We start from the raw sequence: 25,880 nt of genomic DNA, 5'->3' as shown, positions 1-25,880 counted from the left end.
TGAGCAAGCTGGTTCATTTCAACCCACTGCACCTCAAACCGAATTCCCTCCTCCTCCTCCTCCAGCCTCGTTCCCTCCTCCTCCACCCTCATTTCTTCCTCCTCCATCTCAAGGTTCATTTCAAACCCAAAACCCATTCGTTTTATGACAAAGAAAAGAAGCGACTTCGTCTGAGTTACCCTTCCTGACTTTGAAACCATGTGACGAACCGAAATTGACTTTGAAAATTGAAGGCCAAGAGATTCCTTTCTTAGTCGACACAGGAGCGACCAAATCTGCGCTCAGAAGGAGTGATTTCCCAGACGCCCCGTTATCGCGAGAACGAGTAAAAGTAGTGGGAATGTCGGGAGTTGCTAGTACGATTCCACTGACAGAGCAGCTCCGGGTGGAAATTGGACCATTGTCTGCAAACCATGCATTTTTGATGGCAACTGATACACCAATTAATCTGTTGGGGAGAGATCTGTTATGCAAGCTGAATTGTTCAATTAAGTGTACCCCTGATGGTGTATATTTAGAAATGCCTCACGAATCACACATAACTATGATGAATTTATTACAGGAAAATACAGAAAATCTTGTATATCAATGGACTGTGATTAATTGTGAAGCATTTAACCATTTGCAGGAATATTTATCACATTTGGAGAGAAACGTACCCGAGGTGCTCGATTGGGTGAGTAAACACGGCATGGACAGACGGTACTTACAGACTCGACTACATTGCATTGCAGATTGCAACATCAAGGGAAAAGATAACGTCTATGCGAGTGAAACACTCTCGAAATTACACCAGACCTTTGACTTAGTGTTGGGAACAATTTGGATTGGGAAGCAAGGAATTGGCCTGGAGGTGCATCTGACGCAGGAACAATTAAAATTGTGGAACCAACCGTCCAGTGTTATACACCACATGTTACTTTAGTGATTGCAGAAGGTTACCAAGAAACGGACATTGGTCACATGGTAACCTCTTTGAAAAAAGCATCACAAGCGACTTTGATGGAATCGAGCCAAGTAAACGGACTTTGGAAGATCGGGGAACAGGGATTCTGTTGGACAGAATGTCAAGGATCAGCAAAAGCTGTGTTTGAGGTGGTCGATCTCTCAGAATTAAATGGGTCAGGAAAATTACCTGAAATACTCGAACAAGTCCCGACTTGTCTGTGGGCAACACATGCCAACGATGTCGGCCAAATTAAAAGTATGAATCCAATCAAGATCACTATAGATCCAAAAAAGAAACTGCCTCGAAAACCGCAATACCCTTTGTCTCCAGAAGCAGAGGTAGGAATTGCTCCTGTCGTGGAAGCACTATTGAAACAAGGGATAATTATTCCCACTGTTAGTCAATGTAATACACCGATCCTACCTGTGAGAAAACCTGGGAAACCAACGTGGAGATTCGTACAGGATTTGAGGGCAGTGAATGATGCGGTAATTCCAGCTTTTCCTGTAATTGCAAATCCAACTACCATTCTATCAAGCATCCCAAGTAACACTACCTATTTTAGTGTTGTGGATCTTTGTTCAGTTTTTTTAGTATACCAATAGCCCAAGAAGTACAGTTTCTGTTTGCATTCACCTACCAGGGAAAGCAATACACTTGGACTGTATTGCCCCAGGGTTATTGTGAAAGTCCAACATTATTCTCGAGGGCCCTCAAAGACGACTTGGATGATGTAGTTTTCCCTTGTGGGTCCACACTGATTCAATATGTTGACGACCTGCTGATCTGTTCAGCGTCAAAAGACGCATGCGAACGAGATACATTGACATTGTTGAGGGCCTTAGCCAGGAAAGGACACAAAGCATCGAGAGCTAAATTGCAATTTTGCCAAGAAGAAGTTAAATATTTGGGACATATTCTGAAGGGGAGACACAAGACGCATCTCCCCTGAACGTATAGCGGCAATATTAAACCTGCCCAAGCCAACTACTGCTAAACAGATGAGGTCTTTCCTCGGAGTGACCGGCTATTGCAGACAGTGGATACCAGATTATGCGGCCTTGAGTGCGCCCCCTGGTGGACATTGGTTCGGCAAACGCGCCCAGCCCACTTGCATGGACACAAAATGCAGACAAGGCTTTTGTAACGTTAAAACAGGCTCTTTCTTCGGCTCCCGCTCTGGGTTTACCAAACTATGAAAAACCTTTCCATTTGTATGCATGTGAGAGACAGGGATTCGCACAATCTGTGCTGACACAGAAGCACGGGAATAAATTACGGCCTGTTGCATATTATAGTACTAAATTGGATCCGGTAGCGCAAGGATTCCCCCTTGTCTCAAGGCAGTAGCAGCCGCTTCGCTCGCGGTGCAGGCGACCGAGCGCTCGTCGCGGGAAACACTTTGATTCTCCTGGTACCGCATGCAGTGACAGCTGTATTGTTAAAAACGAAAACACAACATTTGTCGGCTTCAAGAGCAACAACATACGAACTCTCACTCACAGCACCCACGAACATTACGATTAGGGAGATGCGCACCGCTGAATCCTGCTAGTTTGTTGCCAGGAGTACAAGATGGTGATCCTCACAATTGTGAAGAGATAATCGCCCACACGTGTCAACCCCGTCCTGACTTGAAAGACACACCAATCCAAAATTCTGAATTGGTTCTATATGTCGACGGCTCATCATCGCGTGCACCTGATGGATGTTTATTAACAGGCTACGCCGTTTGCTCTGATCACGAAGTAATCGAAAGCGGGAGATTGGCTGAGAGCTGTTCCGCGCAGCAGGCAGAACTGTTCGCCCTCACTCGTGCATGCCATTTAGCCAAAGGCCAAATAGTGACAATCTACACTGACTCCGGCTATGCCTTTGGTGCTGTACACGAATTCGGAGCACTCTGGCGCGAAAGGGGTTTTATAACGTCATCAGGTACACAAGTAAGGAATGGAACATGGATTGCGAATCTACTGGAAGCAATACTTCTGCCTCACCAAATTGCAGTGGTAAAATGTGACGCCCACACTGGGAGATCTGATGACGTCTCACGGGGAAATGCCAGGGCAGATGCAGCTGCAAAATCTGCTGCCCACACCAGAGCTCTTTTAATATCACAATGTGTATTGAGACAAGAGGCAACACCGACCATTGACGATATAAACACTTTGCAGACAGCTGTCAGTGCTAAAGAACGAGATTTGTGGATACTGGCTGGATGTGAATTCGATAATGAATCCAAATTATGGAGATCATCTGATGGTCGTGTGGTGGCACCAAGAGCTCTATTACCTTGGCTCGCCGATTGGGACATGGGGCCGGGCATACTAGCAAAGGCGGCATGAGTGCTTTAATTGGGAGACAGTGGTTCGCCCCGGGGTTTAGTCCAATTGCAGAACAGTATTGTAAGACATGTCATATTTGCCAAAAACATAACCCAGCTAGTGGGGTGGAGACGGCCCCCCAGGGTCACGCAGTCCCATTCGGACCTTTTGTTCATATCCAGATGGATTTTGTCCAGTTACCAAAATGCTGCGGTTTTGAATTTGCGTTAGTCATCGTCGATTTGTTCACCAAATGGGTTGAGGCTTACCCTTGTCGGAAAGCAGATGCCATTACTGTGGTTAAACTGTTGATGAAGGATTTCATCTGTAGGTTTGGAATACCTTGTAGGATCTCCAGTGACCAAGGTACTCATTTCACAGCCGAAGTGGTGAAAGAATTATGTCGCGTATTGCAAATAAAGCAACATTTCGACTGCCCGCATCGTCCGCAATCTGCGGGGGCAGTAGAGAGGCAAAATGGATTCCTGAAGAATAAACTGGCCAAGATTTGTGAACAAACTGGATTAAAATGGCCAGATGCTCTGCCAATTGCTCTCATGACTATGAGATCTACCGCAAATCGAAACACTGGCTTATCTCCACATGAGATTCTGATGGGAAGACCAATGAGATTACCGAACTCACCTCCTTTGACTATAAAAGACATGAACGTGCAGCAAATGGACGACACGTTGCTTACGTTCTGTGTCTCTCTGAATCATGCTGTAAGAACTTTTTATGCACAGGTGAAACAAGCTCTGCCAGAACCAGCCACGTCTGATCATCACAACTTCAAACCTGGAGACTTTGTTTATGTGAAAATTTACAAAAGGAAGAACTCTCTTCAGGCACGTTGGTGTGGGCCATTTCAAATACTGCTAACTACCCATACAGCTGTGAAGTGTAAAGGAAGAGCAACATGGATCCATGCCACACACTGCAAACTGGCACACGGCCAAAAATAACCCAAGGAGAACATTGCTTCCTGATAACTTTAATGATTCTTTCCATTGCAGGATTATTTGTACTACTAAATGCAAGTGGTGCAATGTGTACTTGGTCTGTTAAACCGATAAGTACTGTCTGTGATCAACATTATTTGCATGTTCTTTGGAGATGGGCCTATCAGACTACCCACCAAACTAAGCCTAGGGCATTCAGAGACCGAAGAAGCTTAACGAGCAAAGTGGGTTCACCACATGGAATAAACACTTATCTGGCTCTTTCTCGTAAACACGCGAAAGCTTTTAATAAAACCAATTGCTGGGTTTGTACTAAGATACCTCATTCAGCAGTTACTGGGATACCGCTTCTGGCTATACCATTCAATCTGAGTGAATGGTGTGGGTACTGGGCAAAGGAAAGAAACTGGGATAAACAAGATAATAACCTTGACGACCACATCGTTACCAATGGAAATGGAAATTGCCTCCGACAACGAAATTTCAGTAACTGGTTTTGGCCAAATTTTAATTTAAGTAAAATGCCTCCACATTTTATGGTTGAACGGGCGACAGAAAAACCCGAACTATGCTTGGTACAAGAGGCATGGGGAGAGAGAAGGTTAGGAAATTCTGAATGCAGTCATTATGTTTATGAAAATCACACGATGGGACCACAAGTCGCTTTAAATAATACCTATTTCGTGTGTGGAAATCGAGCATACCCATGGCTTCCAGTTAATTGGAGTGGATCTTGTTTCTTGTCATTCATTTTGCCGCATATGCGCCTGTTATCTAAATCACCTTTTGAGCATTTGAAACGAGGTAAACGGGGTTTCACGTCAACTGAACTGTTCTTCATGATTTTAATCCCTCACTACGGGGTTGGACAAACGTCTGTGGGATTGGCAGAGTTAGCTGCTTCGCTTGAATTATTGGCAAATAAAACTGCTCTAGGCATGGTTGATATCAACTCGGAGGTCGTCGCCCTACGTGCAGTTTCAATGCAAAACCGAGTTGCGCTCGACCTCATTCTCGCGGCTCAAGGAGGAACGTGTGCTGTAATTAACTCTGAGTGTTGTACTTATATCCCTGATAACTCGGAGAAAATCACGAACATAGCTGACAAGATTAAGCAAGAAGGAGCCAAGTATCACAATTATTTTACGAAAGATGGGCTTTATTCCTGGTTTGAAGGGATTTTTGGAGGCTGGGGAACTACCCTATTGCATTGGATTTCCGTTGGGTTATTGTGGTTCATCATTGTAGTGGTGCTTGTTAGATGTGCAACAATTACAATGCCGGCATTGATTGTTTCTTGTTTAAAGTGGAATACTGCTAAAAGGTGATGGTGGCCCAAGCACCACCCTCATACCCTGGTTTTGACACTGAGTCCTACGACTCTTTTGAGATAGAACCTGAACTTGGAAATCCATAAGTAGCGCAAATGAATGTGTTCAATATTCACGGGAATTGTCAATCCACTCTTGCTCATCTGCTTTGTTCCCGAAATAGGTTGTCGAAAATCAGCTGTGCAGCCCAACGGGTAGCCTTATCTTCAATCGGCCTAGGGGCCTACCGGAACCTCAACCAGGTCCGAAGCTGTACAACCACATGAAGCCACCTGGCTTGCGGGACAGGAAAGGCTAAGGGACTGAGCTCTACGATGGGGAAAAGGGGGGATGTGACTACCCAAGAAAATGGGCACACTCAAACGCAAGAGAGAATGCATTTCCAAGTGAAGAGAAAATATATATCGTTAAACTTAACTAGTGTTGCCTTATTAGGCAACAAGGGGGGAGTGTTGGGGAAATTATTACTCTCTAGACAAGAAACCTTTGCCTCAGTCTGAGTAGGTCAAAGTGTTTGTGTTTTTCCTCTACTGTTCTACTATTTAGTTGTTAAGGCCTACCACCTACTTATAATCTTGTCTTTCTTTGACACTTTGGACATTGCTTGGGTTTCTGAAAGTACAAGGTGACCGGGCTGATAAGCTGTGCATTCTGTTTTTGCGATCAAAGGCCTCTCTGCTTATAAAATGGAATGGATATATGGGGAGGGGGAGAATGATCAGGGGGAGAGCAAATAAATGGTACAGAAGAAAGAACTCCTTGTGGACATTGATTATTACTGGACTTCTGTGGTTTATTTTATCCCGATACATGCAACACTGAGTCGGCTAGACGTTGAATCCTCGAGGAGGTCAAGATCCCTCAACAATCAAGAATCCTTTCGATCACGACGCGGTTCGAGGATAGAAATCCACGTCAGTTGGCGCCGAGACTCGGATTCGAACCGACGTTGGTGCGGTGTTCGTGACTGGAGGTGCTTAATCTGCCGGAGGCAGTGCCTGGAGGAACGACAAGTGCTTGAGCGAAGGTAAGGGAGAGCGCTCTCAGCAGGTAACGCATTTCGAACAAAGAAAAGTTCATTGTCAGATAATTTTATTGAGAGAAAGAAGAGGATCCGGCGGAGGGAGTCCGTTTTAAAGTAAATAATAAGTACTGTAGTTGTTTTAGAAAAGTGCTGGAGAAGAAGAGGAGTCAGATGACAAGAAGAGGCTCGTTGAGGAGCCAGATGCGTAATTAAATAGGCATGATGAAGCGACATGCCACATGTTTGCATTGATATGGACCGGCTGTGAGAGAGACGCCGAGGACACGGCTGAGACGCCGAGATAGGGTTAAAATAGATAAACATTGTAAGTTACCTGTTTGTAAGAGTTTTAAGAGTTACTTTTTGTTCATTGAATTCACTGGAAGTTTGTTGGCAGTGAGGTTGTTATATTATATTGTGTGGAGGTTTTACAGATTTGTAAATGCAATGATTTGCACGAAACGTTTTGTAGAGTGCAAGAGATGATTAACCAGTTGGGAGCATGGTGGGTGATTTGTTCCTGAGAGTAAAAAAAAAATGAAACTTGTGCGATTCCAATATTCACTGCAATGAAACGTGTTCTGTTGGGATTTTGACGATATTTTAACTCGTGCTGAGTTGAGCTGTGGGTCTGTTTGAAATGGCATGTTATACATTCTTTGCGTTGTGTATTTCCACGCGAAGGTCGCAAACACACTGTGTGAGACCCCTCCACTCGATCTGTGGGGTGGCATATATGTTTACACTGAGTCTTTGTTCGAGCCTTTGCTTTAGGTGTGAAATTTGATTCATATGCAGATTCAAGAGGATGAGATAGAAATGTGATTGGTATTTGTCACGTGATCACACGCGAGTCTATGAGATGCAATGCTGTTTAGTGTATGTGTTGAAGCCATGACAGAGTAATGCTAAACTGTGGGTTTTGCCTGTCAGAGTTTTTCCTTTTTCTTCCCACTGGATGTGGAGAGAACTTCCTGTTCCTTGTTCCTTGGTGTTTGTGGCGCACCCTCTCTACTGAATGTTTAAAGTGAAGTCCATTGAGGGAAAAGTGTTGAAGTTTTATTTTACAACCATCGGGATTTTGAATAAATTGTGAAATAACAATTGTGAATGTGGATATACTGTATGTGATTTAAATGTAGAAACGTGATTTGGAATGATTTTAATGATTTGATGATGTTTAGCACATGGGGCGATTCACAGATAATAGATGATTCCCTCGGATGGACATTGAAATATTGTTTTATTCATCTGCGAATGTTGAGGTTACCTGAACTTGTGCTGGGAAGGCAATGGCAAACAACCCAGTGTAACCCTTTGATCGATTCAGTCAAGGTAAATTCATGATTTAATTGGATAGATGCTGAAGATTAAATTTTTCATTTATGGATTTTAAAAGGAAATATTTTGTTTTGACCAAAAAGTTGTTTAAGAGAGTTTGGATGTTTATTAGTCTGAAGTTTAAGATGCTTTTCCAAGACTGGGATAAAGATTGTGGAGGGTGAAGCTGCATGTGTAGACAGAGTGTTTGAGCTGGAATTTAAACGATATTCGCCTGATAACAGATTTGACAAGTGATTTGACAATTTTTGAACAACTGTTTAAAATGATTTATTTGTTTTGATAAAAGAAAATGGATTCGTAATTGAGAAGGTCGGAGGAAGTGATAGATGGTTTGTGAATGTGAGTTGGAAAAATGGCAGCATGTTTGCTGTTTTGGTGAGAGAGAAGTGGACAGATGGAGAAATGTCAGAGATTTAAAATGTCGATGGAAATAGCAAATGAGATGGATGTTTTGAGTATACGTACAACTGGGATTTCTGTATATTTTAGCAATGTGTTTTGGGAAATAACAAGGAAAGGGATTAAAATATTGATATGACATATAATGCAAGTTAAATGCTTCCATAAGAATCTTTGTTAGTCTTGTAGAACTACATGTGCTCATGACGTTTATTGATTGGTGTTTACTTGATGCTTTGTTTGTTTCGGAGTGTTGAAAGCAGTCTTTGAAGCAATGTACGATTTCATCTAAATGAACTTTGGAATGAAATTCCACACAAAGATTGGACGATGGGAGAAGCCAGATTTGGGTGATTGAGCATTCAACACATGATTATCCCTCCCCTTCCCGAGGAGATAAGATGGAGCAATGTGGGAAAAGAAAGAAAAAACCCACTGAGGAGAAGGTTGAGCAAAGTCTTAACGTCGGCGTTGTGTGGTGCCTGCATGGAGGAATGTTCTCAGCCACACTCTCGATTGCCGCTCTGCAAATACATCGTGAACTTGCTGTGGTCACTTCAATGCACGACAGGCCTGGAGTTCCACACTGCGCTCCTTCAACCCAGTGTCCGGCCCAAACTTGTACTTGCCCACATCTACCTTCTCCTCAGCTCAAGGAGTGCTTCGATTGTGTTTCCCGTTGGGTGCCACTCTATCCACACCCTGACCTGTTTATCTTCTGACTTCGGGTAGCATGTTTCCAATGTGTGACACATGCTGATGAACAGGCCATAAATTAAATGGAAACACACATTTTCTGATATGAACACTCGCTGCCATTGTTGATTGAACTTGAATAATGGAAATCTTTTCTCCTTCAGGAATGGGACATGGTAATCATGTGTAAGAAAAATTATTCAAATTTTCCTTAAAAAAAAAAAAAACGGGGGAGTGTGGGGGAAAAATTTATATTAATGTATTTTAAATTGTAACAAATGGAGTTTCAGAAATGTAACTTTTATGCTGCAAATTGAATTGGCTGTCATTTCTGGCCAAAAGACTTTTGCCCTAAATGATAAGAAATGTGTTGTTCTGGAGCAGAGTGACCGAGCTGATAAATGAACCTTTGCTTAGAAAATGTACGAAGTGGCTTTTGTCTAAAGGACACGTCTACAGTCTGGGTGAATATCCCCCACACCTCTCTCTCATGGAAGTATAAAATGTTTTGAAAGACACATTTTCTTAGTATGAGCACGTGAGGAAGTATAGTTTCTCAGTGGCTCGTACTCCTTGGAACTGACCAAGTACCAAGTTAGAATAAAACTCTCTGATGTAATGTAGAAGTGAATTGAATCGGGTTGGTCTAACTGTTAACTAAAGTAAGAATAAATGAAATAGAACCAAATAATATTGCAATCAATGGGGATTCTTAAGTTCATTGTACAAGGGTGAGAAGTGTATGGTGTATAATTAGGAAATAAATTGTTTCACAAGGAAGGACTTGTGTGGACATCAGTTTTATCAGTGTCGATAGGGTTTTTTTGTAGGGTTTATAATCAAATCGGACAAACGTTAAACTCTGTCTGAAGTCAAATAGGATTCCACAATCGACCAGTTAGAATCCTTCAGGAGGACAACGATCACAACAAGGTGGGTTAAAAAAATCCACATCACAGGTAACAAATCTCATCCGAGTCTCTCTCAGCAATCGCTTGTTGGACACAAAATCCGACCAGCGATAGCCAAGGATTCTCCGAAGAGACCTGGTACCAAAAGAATTAAGTCTCCGTCTCAGATCCTTGATCAGAGTCCAAGTCTCACATCCATAGAGCAAGACTGAAAGCACCAAGGACATGAAGACTCAGACGTTCGTCCTCCCGCACAGGTCCCAGCAGCGCCACACCCGATTATCCAGTGAATCCATGACTCCCCAGGCCCGACCCAGACGTCTATTGATTGACCTTTGCTCACAGCCAGCAGAGACATGAATATCACTGCCAAGGTAAGTGAATCTCTCCACGACCTCAACATCCTCACCACAAACAGGCACAGACTGGACAGCAGCATCCAAGATGTCATTGAAAGCCTGGATTTTAGTTTTGACCCAGGAAACTCGTAATCCCAGCGGCTCCGACTCCTCATTCAGCACCTCGAGGGCCCCCACAAGGATATCTAAAGTCTCCGCAAAGATGACTGCATCATCTGCGAAATCAAGGTCAGAGATCTTGACATTCCCAAAGGATACACCACAGCTCGATTTCTCTGGCATTCTCCCTGGAATCCAGTCCACACAAGACCTGAAAAGTGTGGGGGCTAGTGCACACCCCTGACAAACTCCAGTAACAACTGGAAATAAGTCAGAGATGGTACCACCACATCTCACAGCACTCTCAGTACCAGAGTAGAGATCAGACATCAGATCGATCCGTTTTGTTGGCACCCCACGAAGACCAAGAATCTTCCAGACGGCATCCCGATTCACTAAATCAAATGCTTTGCAGAGATCAACATAAGCTGCAAGCAGCCCCTGCCGAAACTCTTGTCTGCATTCGGTGAGGACCCGAAGAGCAAAGATACGGTCAATCGTTGACCTCTTTGGTGTAAAGCCTGACTGCTCTGGCCGCTCGTGCTCAAGCAGATGGTGGCGAACGCTATCAATAATTATCCGAGCAAAGACCTTGCCCGGCACTGAGAGCAGCGTCACACCTCGCTCGTTGTTGCAGTCTTGGCGATCACCCTTCCCTTTCCAGAGAGAGACAACAAGGCCCCTCTTCCAGTCAATTGGGATGATGCCTGTATTCCAGGCAGAGCACAGAACTGCATGCAACGACACGAGTACAGCATTTCTAGCAGCCTTGAGAAGTTCAGCATGGATGCCACAGATCCCTGGAGCTTTACCCCATTTCAACCGGTTCACCGCAGCCTGTGTTTCCACAAACGAAGGTGGACCACAGTTGATTGGAGGGTCAGCAACAGTTATTGTAACACCCCTGACGTCCAACTCGACAGCTGGTGGATCAGCCTGATACAACCGTTCAAAGTAACCGGCCCAGCGGGCCTTCACTTCAGACTCCTCTGTCAAGAGCCTAAAACCCTCTGCTCGAACTGCAGTACACCGACAGATGGGCTTGGATGAATGCAATGTGCGAATTCCCCTGTAAGCAGGACGAGAATCACTTCACCACAGGTGATGCTCTACCCCTCACACATCGGCCTCCTTATCCACCCTTAGCGCATGTACAGTTTTACGCCTCAGCTCCCTGAACAGCTCAGCTCTGCCATCCAGCCTGGCCGTGCGACTCTGGTCAATGGTATCCAGTGTCCCTTGAGAGACAAAATTCTTCTTTGCCCTACGGTGAGTTCCAAGACATCCACCTGCAACATCAAGGACGGTGGTCTTGAAGGCACTCCACAACTCTTCCGGACCTCCCAAAGCACCCAGACCCCCCCAAATCTCCACTCAGCTTATTCGCAAACTCCTCAGCTACCCACTCATCCTTGAGCTTACCAACATCCAGCCTAGGCTGGGATGGTACCATTCTCCTGGATTTAAGGCGCAACTTAAGTGTTGCGACAACAAGCCGGTGGTCAATATTGAGGAACTGAGCACTCCGGTAGACCCTACAGTTCTGGATCATCCTCCAGCGACCATCAACGAGGACATGGTCAATCTCCTTGGTATTCCAATGCTGGCGGTGTGGCAAAGTCCAGCGATGAGCTTGTGGGTGCTGAAACCATGAACCGGGCACCCTAAGTCCATGACTTCTTGCAAAGTCAAGGATGTTAGTGCTATTCAGGTTCACAGTTCCTGACACATGGGGACCAACACACGTCTCATAACCATCGCTATCAGTTCCAGTCGATGCATTGAAATCCCCCAATACTAGAAGTGTATCTCGCCTGGGGTACTGATCAACCATAGACTCGAGTGTGGCATAGAATGCATCCTTCACGGTGAGATCACTCGCCTCAGTCGGAGCATAAACAGAGACCAGGGAAATGACACCCAAGGAGTGACGAATCCTTCGTCTCATAATACGTTCGTTGACCGGTGTTACATCAGTTGTCATTGGAGTCAGCTTATTGGACACAGCTACAGCAACTCCTTAGGCATGGTAACCATCATAGCGACCAGACCAATAGTAAGTGGAACCAACCACCATGATCTCGCCGCAATCCGGTCTCCGAACCTCAGAGAGTGCTGCAATACCGATGTCCAAACGCTTGAGCTCAGATGATAACAGACAGATGATGATCCTCTCTTCGGGATAGGACATTCCAGGCACCCACCCGAAGGGACCGCCTCAGGTTAACCCAAGGTGACCGCCGTCTGGTGGACGACTGGTTAACCCCAACCGGTCCACACGGCATCAGCCCACATGTCCCATAAACCTGCTCCTCTGCTCTTGCTCACCCTCTCTCTCTCTCTGTTCTATTCACCCTCTCATTTGATCAAGGTCATCTGCCATCTGCTTGGAAATCAGCAAACATTACCGCTCTGCATAAAAAGGTGCAAAAACAGATCCCTGCAACTACAGACCAATCAGCCTTCTCCCAATCATTAGCAAGGTTATGGAATCCATAATCGCTTCTGACATCAAATCTTTCCTCTTCTCTAATGGCTTGATTTCCGATCAATTTGGATTCAGACCACATCATTACTCTGGACTTGCTGCTCTTCCTTTCCCAACAATGGATGGAGGTCCTCAATGCCAGACATGAGATCAGATGCATCTCCCGAGACATACTGAGTGCTTTCGATACGGTCTGGCAACTCTCTTCTTCTGGTATCCAAAGCAATCTCCACTCATGGCTCGCAGAATTCCTCTCTTGTCACAGCCAACGTGTGGCCCTTCATGTAATTCTCTCATCTCCTCTCCCTGTCAAGGCTGGAGTTCTTCAAGGCAGTTTTGTTGTTGCGGTCCTATTCCTGATCTTCATCAATGATCTGTCTGACTCTGGAAAATCCTCTATCTCTTTGCTGATGACTCTACCCTCTGCCGTGCCATCTGTCATCCCTCAGATTGTCATGCAGCAGCCACTTCACTCTCTGCAGATCTGGATAAAATCACAAGCTGGTCCAATACTTGGAACATGTCTTTCAATCCTGACAAATCTCACACTCTCACTATGTCTCTCCGAATGGACCATCTGGAACCCCCCCCCCCTCCTACCATATACTTTCTGAACAATCCTCTTGAAGAAATGTTCTCATTCAAGCTTCTGGGTCTCACTATCTGCTATGATCTTTCCTGGGAAAGCCACATTTCCAACCTGGTCTCCAAAGCGAGTCGTCAACTGGAAATCCTCCGTCATGCAAAGTCCTCCCTTCACGTACCTGAGCTCTTGATCACACAAAGCTTTCATCCGCAGCCTGATGGAGTACTGCACTCCCCTATGGGCTGGTGCTCCTGCCTCTCACCTTTCTCGGCTTCACGCTGTGGAAACTCAGGCATTTAGGATCATTGGTATCTCCCACGATGAGGCTGAATCTTTCGGTCTCTCACTCCCTCACCACAGGCAGGTCGGTGGTCTCTGTCTTCTCCCGTCTCCTTTCCGGCCTCACCCCCCCCCCCCCGCTCTGACTGCGATCTGCCCCTACCCCCCTCCCCCCATATTTCTGCAGGGTGCTCAATGTCTGCCAGCAACCCCCTTCTGGTAAAACTACCAAAATCAAGAACCACTGATCACCTTCATTCTTTCATTCCTCTTTTTCCCCGCCTTTGGAATAAACTCCGGTACTCTCTTCAATCCCACTCTTCCCTCCAAGTCTTCAAAACAGCTGTTCATCACCATTTCTTATCGTCCCCCATCCAAAACCAAAAAATTATTCTATCCCTGTTAATCCACCCCAAATCCACCTCCTTCAAATTCCCTCCTTTCCTTCCAGAAATTTCCCTGTCGTGTAAGGTCCAGAAAGTCCCTGTGGTGTCCATCTTGTTTACCCCATGTACCCAAGCCCATCCCTCTTCCTTCCCCAGATCTCATGATTCCATTCCCTTCTGTTTTGTGCTTCCCTCTCCCATCCCTCTTCTTATACATTCTGTGTGTTAGCTCTCATACGAGCCTTGACATTGTATATTAAAATAAATAAATAAGAGACAACCAAGGTGCACTACTAGCGGTCACTGTAAGGGTCACAAAGAACAAAACAATTAAACCTGTGTGTATTACGAATCGGTGTAATGGTCTTTTGCTAAGCCCACAAAGCAGTGTGTGGGTTTTAACCCCTCAGGTTATTTCATCTCCTGCCACTGTCTACAATACAACAGAAATCATTTTAACCTTTGATAATGCAGCCAATCGATGTGATGCTATGTGACATGAATAGATTTGTTGAGTGAAATAAGTTTGGTTGACAATCAGGCATTCAGGTAGATCGGAGAGTGTGCGGAAGGAAAAAAAAAATCTCGTGAGAGCGAGTGAGGTTTTGTGATTGTTCGTCGACAAGCGACTCCGTACGGGTTCCACTGCAGTATTTATGTATTAAAGCATTTCCTGAAAATGTCACAGGAAACACACGAGACGTTTTCTCACTCAAATAAGCAACGAGTCCACCTCTGTGGTAAACATCCCATGACGCTCATACCAGCACTTTCCTCTACCTGTAACATGAGCCCATCTACCTGTAACAAGAGCCTTACCGAAATCGCTTGAGATGCAGCCGCAGGACTTGTGGCAGCCTGCACACCAACAGCTGTTTTTTTGCTTCGGTCAGCAGCAAAGGCTTTGAATTTGTGTTGTGTCTCTTTCCTTTTAAAATGAGCAAAGGAGAAAAGTTTGGGAGGTGGGAAAACGACAAGAAAACAATTGAGAGGAGCATGTACGGTTTTAATATGAAAAGGGATTCAGATAAACCAAAAGCAAATAAGGTTAAAATTTAACAGAGTTTGCAAATTGGTTCTCAAATGAAAGAAATATTTACACTTGTACTTGTAACTGTATTGCATAAAAAGCGATCCTCATCACTTGTACATGATAACAAAACCCAAGTACAGATCTATCATCACCTCTCTCGCCATTTAAAAAAAAAATCTAACACCCTGTCAAATCATCCCTTCTTCCCAGGTCTCTTCAAGGATAGTGGGGTTAAAAACCTGAAGTGTCTGACACACACTGTGAAAAGCAATATTTGGGTTATGAGAAGCAGATTTAGTTATGTGTGCCAATTCTCATCCCCCTGCACTGCGAGGTGGAGACTGAAGAACAAATGCAGTTGCAGCGTCTTGTACGCTTGAGCTGGGCCCGGCAGCAAGAGCACTTCCCACCCTTATCTGATGGGCATCTCCCTTGGCAACTGTGGGTCACATCTACCGTACCTCAAAGACATCCCCAGCCATCCTGCTCGTGGTCAAGATGGGCAATAGTTCATCACCCTCACTCTGCTTGTATCCAAACTGGAGAGGATCCTGATCCATGACGGGCTGATGACTTGTGGCCTCCAGAGCAGCTTGGTACGATGCCATCGGAACGTGAAGCCGCTACACATCCTGTGTGTGGAACCCGCTCTGGATCGCAGCTCTTCTGGAAGAAGAGGGAGCACCGAAGGTCGTCTATGGAACTGCCATTTTTTTGCTGTTGGGTGATACATGCTACAAACAATTCCATTCCAGGACAGTTTGGTGTTCTTCGCTGGTTTCTGCAAATGGCTGATCTGTGGCACTCTAAAGAGCTTCAGTGGCTTCAGGAATCCTTTGCTAGGCATTCCACCACATCCGTTTCCCCTTCATTTTTCGGCTCCTGGTGGAATCACAGCCTGAGATGGCATGAAAGAAGGCAAGAGCTCTGGTTCATTGTGGTCCAAGAGTGGTTGACAGCATTCACATTCAGGAATGAGATGTCCTTGCCTCTTTTGAAGGCCACCCAGAGTTCAACACCAAAGTAGATTCGGTCAATAGTAGCCGCTGAGCAATGGCGATAACCAGGACATCGGTGTCACCAGTCCGGATTAGAAGAGATTGGCATGTCCTAGCAGCAGCCATAAGATGTAAGACGATATACATATCCGCTTTCTCATGATTGCAGGTGTTGATCACGATGTCGGCAGGACTAACATGAACGCTATCCTTTAAGGTCACCAGAAGATGTTTGTCATCATGGTGTCCAGCCTTATTTGCTTCCAGAGAGAGAGGTACTCAAACAGTTCTTCCTTATTACTTGAATCGGAGAAGAATCGTTTCCAGAGATGAGGACCATGTGGGACATGTTTGGCACCCAGTGCACATTTGTGAGTAGTCTCTGATCTAGTTTCAGCTTGGATACCGTGTAAAAAATACCGATCCCAAACAATGTGGAGCTGATCGCAGCTATGCAGTTGAGATCTCATATGGATAGAACAGTGGTAAAAAAAAAATAAGTCATCAAATGTGGTGCAAATTCTGCCTCACACTTAGCTCGGCTTCACGCTGTGGAAACCAAGGCTTTTAGGCTCATTGGTTTCTCCCACAATGAAGCTGAATCTTTGGGTCTCTCACCGGAAGCAGGTCGGTGGTCTTTCTGTCTTCTTCCGTCTCCTCTCCAGCCTTGCACCCCCTGCTCTGTCTGTGATCTGTCCCCCCTATATTTCTTCAGAGTACTGAAGGTCTGCCAAGAAACCCCTTCTGGTGAAACTGCCAAAATCAAGAATCACTGCTCACCTTCATGCCTGGTGTTGGCTTCATAGTTAGGGTGGTGGACTTGGGATCCGAGGTTCTTGAGTTAAAATCGTGCTTGGCTTTTGAATTAATACCAGGTGGGGTTGTCTCAGCCTGTCATCCTGAGGTTGGCAAAATGCGTACCAGCTTCCTGGGATGATTGAGCCATTTGAGTATCCTGCATTGGAGTGGTGACCCATCCAAGATTGCGCCTAATAGCCCAAGAGACTGCTTTGGCATCACCAATTATCTGCACAGAGTATGGACCCAATAGACTTTGGTTTTAGATTTGCTCACTTTCACTTTCATTACCCTTTTTTCCTGCTCCTGGAACAAATTCCAACATTCTTTTCAATCCCACTCCTCCCTCCAGGTCTTCAAAACAGCTGTTTACCATCATCTCATATCTTCCCCCATCCAAAATCTTGATCTTTACTATCCCCGTTAATCCACCCCAATCCCACCTCCTTCAAATTCCCTGTTTTCCTTCCTCAAAGTCCCTGTAGTACCATATTGTTTACCCCATGTACCCTCTCCCTTCCACAGATATCCTATTGTCTTTATTCCCCACTATTTTATGCTTTCCTCTCCCACCCCTCTTGTCTCCTGCCTTGTTGTATGTTTCTGTGTATTAGCTCTTTCCCAAGCCTCAACTTGGTATTCAAAAAAAAAAGAAAAAAATGTTGACTTTGGAATCGGTGAGTGCACAAGAAGTCCTCCATCAATGACAATAGCTCCAGAGGACATCAGATGAATTGGATGTTCGGCCTCTGTCATCTTTGTTCATATTTACCTCTTAGAGAACAATGTGCAGAAGAGCTGCCTTGTCAGAAGTAGGCTTCATTGATGGTGGTGTGAGTACTGATTCATGTTCAAAGAACATCCCCAGATTGCCTTCCCTATTGTGCAACATGACAAAGAGCTTACCAAAAAGCTTACCGTCACAGGCCAGACGCTGCATTGGTTTCACCATGAGTGCTATAAAAATATAAATGAAAAAATGGTGCACCTAACCTCCCCTTTTATATACCCTAAGTCATGCTGACCATGGTGAAGGTCATGTTCGAAGTCACTGATATGCATCATGCATGCATCAATTAATTTCTCTTGAAAAATAGATATTATTTCATGTGTCACACATAGGGTTTCTTGACAGCTTTTGCCAGACGGGATCATGAGAACATTCCCCCATCGGGGTAGGTGTGGGGGAGGAGTCTCATGGGGCATATACCTGAGTATACATGAAGTGAATGTTCTACAATTGTTGTGGACTAGATAGACTTTCATCCGCCAACAAAATCAGCATTCTTTAATGATAAATAGCTGAGTTGTCACAGTCAGGCTTGTCACGCACATGCTCTACTCCCCCCTACCCCACCCCCCTTTCAAAGGAGGTGGGGGAGCAGTGCAGGGGGATGAGAATTGGCACACACAACTACATGTGCTCCTCAGACCCCAAACTAGAAGAAAATGCCCAAATATTGCTTTTCACAGAGTGTCAGACTCATTTTTTACCTCAAGTTGAAACCCCCCAAGGAGGGATAAAGAATGAAAATGTAAGAAATAAAACTCCTATGATCTCACCACTGCAGCGGCTGCACGCGTAAATGTGACCCTCAAGCGCCTCGGTCTCGGTAAACTTGGCGAGCATTTCCAGGAGCGTGCAGGCAGTGTGAGAGGGAGAGGGTCGTCTTGACAAGTGGTACCGCTCCGGAAAATCCAGTGACAAATCCCAAAAGGGCTCCACAGTGTCAGACTTACGACGGCAGGAAAGGCAAGTGACCTGTGTGCAAGGCAGGCCAGAGAGGACTTGGGACAATCTGGACAAGGGACAGACCATGTGTATGACATGACAAGCAACACACATCATGCAACTTTACAGGCACATTGTGCAATTCCCATTTTCAATAAATGAAGACTGTTGTGGAAATGACTCCTGGAGGTTAACATTGCTTAGCATAGTTAATGAATGCCTTAGAGTAAATGTAAAGTAATATAGACGACATCCAGCCCTAATAATATATATGCGTCTAAAAATCACCAATCCTGTAAGCCTTCATTTTATTTTCAGTATTTTGATGGGCCGTCTGCGTTATTCGAGGCAGGAAACGTTGCTGCACTCCACCATCCCTCTTCAGCATTCTGCACCAAGCATCGTAGGACAGAACTCCAATGGTGAGTGAGAGGGGAGGGTCACATCATTGGTGACGCATGAGCCCGAGGCAATGAAAGGTGGAACCGACAGGCAGAGGGAGGAGTAGCTTGGAATCGATCTGGAAAAAGCTGTGCTGTTTTGCCCGCTCCTGTTCGGCCAGAACCATGCTCTCTGAGCAATGTAGCCGCGCAATGAGGAACAAGGTGGCCATTTCTGCCACGCAAGTCAGGAGTGTGCCTTCCCGTCCTTCGGTATTCCACCAGGAATACCAGTATTCCTTCCGTCTTCTGAATTCCCTCTGGGTGCTCTACCGTGGTGTGGTTGGGCCCGATAAGGCATAAATGATTAAGGAATCCCGTTACATTCGTTGGTTGGTCCATGGGCACGAGTGTTCGTTTGTGGATTATGGGGTGTTGTTTGTTGTATCATTTATGGTATTTGCTTCTTGTGCATAACCTCCCCATGACCATTATTGCAATCAAATATACCTGGTCTGAGGGTGCATTTTGGTCATGGTGATCATTCTTTTGTAATTAGGAAAGCCAGTTGAGGGTCAATTGGCTATGGTTATTAACAGAGTCAATCTACACTGCATTGTGTGTCTCTTGGCTCGCTTGATCGTTAATTTGAGATGAGGCGCGTGGCATCAATTAGCGTAACGCCCGACTGATTTGACAGTCCAACTGGAATGGTGAAATCAGAGTGAAAAGATACCTAATCCAGCCTGGGACCACCGATCCAGCTGACCATTACGATCATGTTGAAGTTGGATTCGAACTGGGCAAATGGAATGAACCTGTGCAGCGACAACTTAAGTGGGCTTAAAAGTATTGTTGCAGTTGTGGAAATTCACAAAAACACCATTCAGGTTCCCCGAAGATCAGTTATTTCGATGTGTTTCAGGTTAGAATCCCCACCGATGTGTAAAGGATATTGTTCGTGTGCTGGGCTGCGAATCTTTGAGGTAGCCATTATTCTTTCTATGTCTTTAATTTCGAAACATCTGCAAGAACGCCATCATCTCCAACAAACATCGCAACGCCATCATCTCCTACAAACATCGCAACGCCATCATCTCCTACAAAACGCCATCATCTCCAACAAACATCGCAACACCATCATCTCCTACAAACATCGCAACGCCATCATCTCCTACAAAACGCCATCATCTCCTACAAACATCGCAACGCCATCATCTCCTACAAAAATCACGTCATAATCTCCTACAAACATCGCAACGCCATCATCTCCTACAAACATCGCAGCAACCGTCATCTCATGACCATCGACAAGCAACGCTCCCTCCGCACCAGCCGCCATTGTGCGCCGCGGTGCGAGCCGATTCGCATAATCGGATCAAAATGAGGGTTTCCTCGATGCCAACCAGTGACATCGAATATGGGGTTCCCAGGGGTGAGGTCGGAGGTGAAAAGTGGGCGGAGCCCGGCCTCGGGTGAAAGATCGAAGGGCGGCTCGCCCCGGGCCAATATAAGGGCGGAGCTCGAACGAGTTGGCGGCTTATTCAGGATATTCATCGCTTTCTGGAGCCGGGCGGCAGTGCGGAGAAGCGGGCACTCGGCAGATTCATCGCTCTCTGGAGACGGGCAGTCGTGGGAGAGGAAGGCACACGGAGCATACATTCGGGGGAGGAGGCAGACGGTGGCAGCAGCGCGGAGAAGCGGGCACTCGGGATTTTCATCTCTCTGGAGTTGAGCAGCTGCGTCGTGGTCCGGGCGAACGGCCCTGAGACGGTCGAGCGACGCTGAAGTAGTGAACGGGACACGAAGAGCATCAACTCTAAAAGAGCAAAAGACCCGTTCACTCCTCCGAGCGCGTCGCCGGCCAGGCCCAACCGACCAGGCCGCAGTGGAGGCCGGACGACCGAGGGGAACCGAGCAAGCCGCTCGGCAAGCTGCTGAAGCCGCCCGGCCACTAAGCAACTGGCACGTAGCGACACAAGGGCCAAACAGGAACATCCGGGGTCACCGACCCGAAGACCTTTGAGCCGTCACAAGGGGCGGTCAGGTAACCTGCCCGGACTCTTGTGAGCCTTCGGTCATCCAGGCTCTGAGTTGGAATAAAGGCTCACGAGCCCGTTTCTTTTCTGGGGTTTTGTTTTAAAGTGTTCTGTGGCACCTTGTCTTTATAATAGTGGGGCAACTTAGCTAAATATAGCATAACAATTGTGCATTTTGTGAGGAAAGCACCAAATTTGGCACACTAGTAGCCTATCATATTATGAACAGATTTGGATATTGGGCCATCTCAAAATTTTTGATGGCAGTGGAAAATGGCTGCCACAGCCATCAGCGGCTGAATTTGAGATGGCCCAATATCCAAATCTGTTCATAATATGATAGGCTACGAGTGTGCCAAATTTGGTGCTTTCCTCACAAAATGCACAATTGTTATGCTAAGTTGCCCCACTATAAGTAGAATTGTTGATTAAGTGCATGCCTGTACATAATAGACATCGGCTGAAGGCTTTGCTTGTGTCATGTCCCCTTCCCCCATTGATTGCTCATTTGTAATAATAAATGCCCCCATTGTTTGAATGTCAATCTGCTCGTTGCATCATTTCCTCCCATTGACTTCCACGGCACGTTCAGGAAATTAGCCGGCTATTAAAGCCAAATAAAAGTGGTCATTTGGTCCGATGGAACTTGGCGATTAAAACCGCTCAGCATCGCACACGGAACGAGCGCGCTTAGCGGCTCATTTCCGTATGAGTCCCGTCGAGGTATAAATTCTCGGTACTTCTGTTTGCGCGGATAATTAGGTATTTCGAGATTCGGCGATTAACCCTGTACCGCGTGGACAGAATATTGACAGTTTATGGTGCGTTCAGGCACCCGTAGCAGGTTTCCGGAGTTGTCCGGAAGCTACGACTGAATTCCGGTTTTCGGCGGGCGCGCGACTGCAGTTGGGCCTTAAGCGATCGTGCGTGGCTGTCCGAACCGGCTAATTCGTAACTATATTTTCTTATTTACAAGTTTGTGCATTTTGGAGCGAGACCAAAATAAAGATAGTAAAAGACAAAGCTGATCATCAACCTGTCTTGTGATTGAAAAACAGACTCTGAGGGTCAACCTCCTCTCAAAAGATGCCAATGAAGAGTGGGCTTTCCAAACCTCAAATGGGAACAAGAAGGGAAGCAGCTCAAAGGGGCAGCCATACTTCAGGTGAATGCCTTGCAGATCATGATAGGACAAGTACAACTGAGATATAACTGGTGCTTGAGAGAATTCCCTGGCAGCAGCTGCCACCTGTGCATGTCAGCTTGGATATCACCTGTCCAAGACAAGTTATAGATGATCATGAGGCATCTGCCTGGGGGATGGCCAGACGGAGGCCCCTGGAGTACCGGCGGAAAGTGGACGCAGCGACGCGCTGTTCTGGCACATGCTCCCATACCTGACCTGACCTGATGAGGCTAAGGAGTTCCAAAAGATTGTACTTCGCCAATTAGCTAACCACAGAGATAAATTTCGGTATAAGACAGTCGATCTTTATGGAAGGACAAAAGTGTGTGGGATTTTCCAGCATGAAAAAACATTCCAGGGAAATGACCAGTTGCTTAATTTTCTCTCACTGAACAGAGAGGAATACTGCCACAGTATGCCTGGCAGGGAGTTGAGGAACAGTCCTCCAAAGTTTGTCATCTGCAAAATGATATAATGGAGTTTTCTCATGACGAAGAGAGGTCATTGTTGGAGACCAAGAGCAGAAATGGTCCCAGAATGAAACCGTGAGGGATGCTAGCTTCAAAGGAACAGCACTGGGAGAGAGTATTGTCAAAAGCAACCAGCTGCTTGAAAGGTCATGTCAGGTCAGGTATGGGAGCATGAGCCAGAGCAGCGCGTCGTTGTGTCCACTTTCCGCTGGTACTCCAGGGGCCTCTGTCTGGCCATCCCCCAGGCAGATCCCTGGCCAATCCCCATCCTTGAGATGCCGATCAACTTGCTGCAACCACGAGGCACGTGGTCGGCCCATTGGCCTCCTCCACTCACGAACCTCCTTCGCTGAGAGAATCTGGTGAGCAGGATCAGCGTCAGGAAAAGGAGCCACATGTCCACACAGCCGCAGCTGACGCTCACGGACGATGCAGGTAACAAATCTCATTTGAGTCTCTCTCAGTAACCGCTCGTTGGACACAAATTACGATCAGCGATAGCCAACGAATATCCGAAAAGACCTGGTACCAAAGGAATTAAGTCTCCGTCTCAGATCCCTGGTCAGAGTCCAAGTCTCACATCCATAGAGCAAGACTGGAAGCACCAAGGACATGAAGACTCGGACTTTTGTCCTCCCGCACAGGTACCGGAAGCGCCACACTCCATGATCCAGTGAATCCATGACTCCCCAGGCCCGACCGAGACGTATGTTGACCTCTGGCTCACAGCCAGCAGAGACATGAATATCACTGCCAAGGTAAGTGACTCTCTGTGACCTCAATATCCTCGCCACAAACAGGTACAGACAGGACAGCAGCATCCAATATGTCATTGAAAGCCTGGATCATTGAGCTTTGACCAAGGAAACCCGTAATCCCAGCGGCTCCGACTCCTCATTCAGCACCTCAAGGGCCCCCAAAAGGACCTCCAGAGTCTCCGCAAAGATGACTGCATCATCTGCGAAATCAAGGTCAGAGATCCTGACATTCCCAAACGGTGCACCGCAGCTTGATCTCTCCGACATCTTCCCCAGAATCCAGTCCAGACAAGTGCTGAAAAGTGTGGGGGCGAGTACACACCCTGACGATCCCCAGTAACAACTGGAAATAACTCAGAGATGGTATTACCACATCTCACAGCACTCTCAGTACCAGAGTGGAGTTCAGCCATCAGATTGATCAGTTTTCGTGGCACCCCACGAAGACCAAGAATCCTCCAGAGGGCATCCCGATTCACTGAATCAAATCCTTTAAAGAGATCAACGTAGGCTGCAAGCAGCCCCTGCTGAAACTCGTCTGCATTCGGTGAGGACCCCAAGAGCAAGGATGCGGTCAATCGTTGACCTCTTTGGTGTAAAGCCTGACTGCTCTGGATGCTGGTGCTCAAGCAGATGGTGGCAAACCCTATCAAGAATTATTCGAGCAAAGATCTTGCCCGGCAATGAGAGCAGCGTCACCCCTCGGTAGTTGTTGCAATCTTGGCAATCACCCTTCCCTTTCAAGAGAGGGATAACAAGACCCCTCTTCCAGTCAGTTGGGATGATGCCTGCATTCCAGGCAGAGCACAGAACTACATACAACGACACAAGTACAGTATTTCCACCAGCCTTGAGAAGTTCAGCATGGATGCCACAGATCCCAGGAGCTTCACCCCATTTCAACCAGTTCACTGCAGCCTGTTTCCACAAATTAAGGTGGACCACAGTTAATTGGAGGGTCAGCAATAGGGATGGTAACACCATTGACATCCATCTCGACAGCTGGTGGATCAGCCTGGTACAACCGCTCAAAGTAACCGGCCCAGCGGGCCTTCACTTCGGACCCCTCTGTCAAGAGCCCACCACCCTCTGCTCTAACTGCAGTACACTGAGGGATGGGCTTGGAGGAAAGCAATGCGTGAATTCCCCTGTAAGCAGGATGAGAATCACTTAACCACAGGTGATGCTCTACCCCCCTCACAGATTCCTCGCACATTGACCTCCTTGTCCACCCTTAGCGTACGTAGTTTTACATCTCAGCTCCCTCAACAGCTCAGCTCTGTCATTCAGCCTGGCCCTGTGACTATGGTCAATGGTATCCAGTGTTCCTTGAGAGACAAAATTCTTCTTCGCCCTACGGTGTGTTCCAAGACATCTACTGGCAACATCAAGTACACTGGTCTTGAAGGCACTCCACAACTCTTCAAGATCCCCCAAAGCACCCAGACACCCTCCCACCCCACAAATCTCCATTCAGCCTGTTCGTAAACTCCTCAGCTACCCTCTCACCTTGACCTTGCCAACATCCAGCACCGGCTGGGATGGTACCATTCTCCTGGACTTAAGGTGCAACTTAAGAATTGCTACAACAAGCCGGTGGTCAATATTGAGGAAGTGAGCACTCCGGTAGACCCTGCAGTTCTGGATCATCCTCCAGCAACCATCAACGAGCACATCGTCAATCTCCTTTGCCACACCGCCAGCGTTGGAATACGAAGTCCAGCGATGAGCCTGTGGGCGCTGAAATCATGAAGCAGCCACCCTAAGTCCATAACTTCTTACCAAGTCAAGGAACTTAGTGCTCTTCTGTTTCACAGTTCCAGACCCATGGGGACCAACACACGTCTCATAACCATCCCTATCAGTTCCAGTGAATGCATTGAAATCCCCCAAGACGAGAAGAGTATCTCGCCTGGGGCTCTGATCAACCACCGACATGAGCCTGGCATCGAATGCGTCCTTCACGGTGAGATCACACGCCTCAGTTGGAACATGTACAGAGACCAGGGAAATGACACCCAAAGAGTGACGAATCGTTAATCTCAAAATACGCTCGTTGACTGGAGTTACCTCAATTATCATTGGAGTGAGCTTATTGGACACAGCTACAGCAACTCCTTGGGCATGGTAACCATCAAAGTGACCAGACCAATAGTAGGTGTAACCGACATGATCTCGCTACAATCCGGTCTCCGAACCTCAGAGTGCTGCAATACCGATGTCCAAACGCTTCATCTCAGATGATAACAGAGACAGGTGATCATCCTCTCTTAGGGATAGGACATTCCAGGCACCCACCAAGTTAATCCAAGGAGACCGCCATCTGGTGGACGACACCTCAGCACCACC

At 46.4% G+C, this 25,880-nt stretch overlaps 1 protein-coding gene across 6 annotated transcripts in view; it reads right to left on the bottom strand.

Annotated features, from left to right (window-relative positions):
* The window catches only part of USP49 (ubiquitin specific peptidase 49), a 79,913-nt gene that overhangs the window by 7,692 nt on the left and 46,341 nt on the right, over positions 1 to 25,880 (bottom strand). For all 6 annotated transcript variants that reach the window (XM_085850764.1, XM_085850763.1, XM_085850761.1 and 3 more), the window contains 2 exons: positions 18,530 to 18,728; positions 14,957 to 15,065 (listed from right to left, as the gene is read on the bottom strand). In XM_085850764.1, coding sequence (XP_085706890.1) covers positions 14,957 to 15,065; positions 18,530 to 18,728 — 308 coding nt within the window. The remainder of the gene's footprint in view (positions 1 to 14,956; positions 15,066 to 18,529; positions 18,729 to 25,880) is intronic.

This window comes from Eptatretus burgeri, chromosome 13 (genome assembly GCF_056783735.1).
Source record: "Eptatretus burgeri isolate ZD-2024b chromosome 13, Ebu_testis_v1, whole genome shotgun sequence".
NCBI lineage: Eukaryota > Metazoa > Chordata > Myxini > Myxiniformes > Myxinidae > Eptatretus > Eptatretus burgeri.
This window is presented reverse-complemented; position numbering and strand designations above follow the sequence as displayed.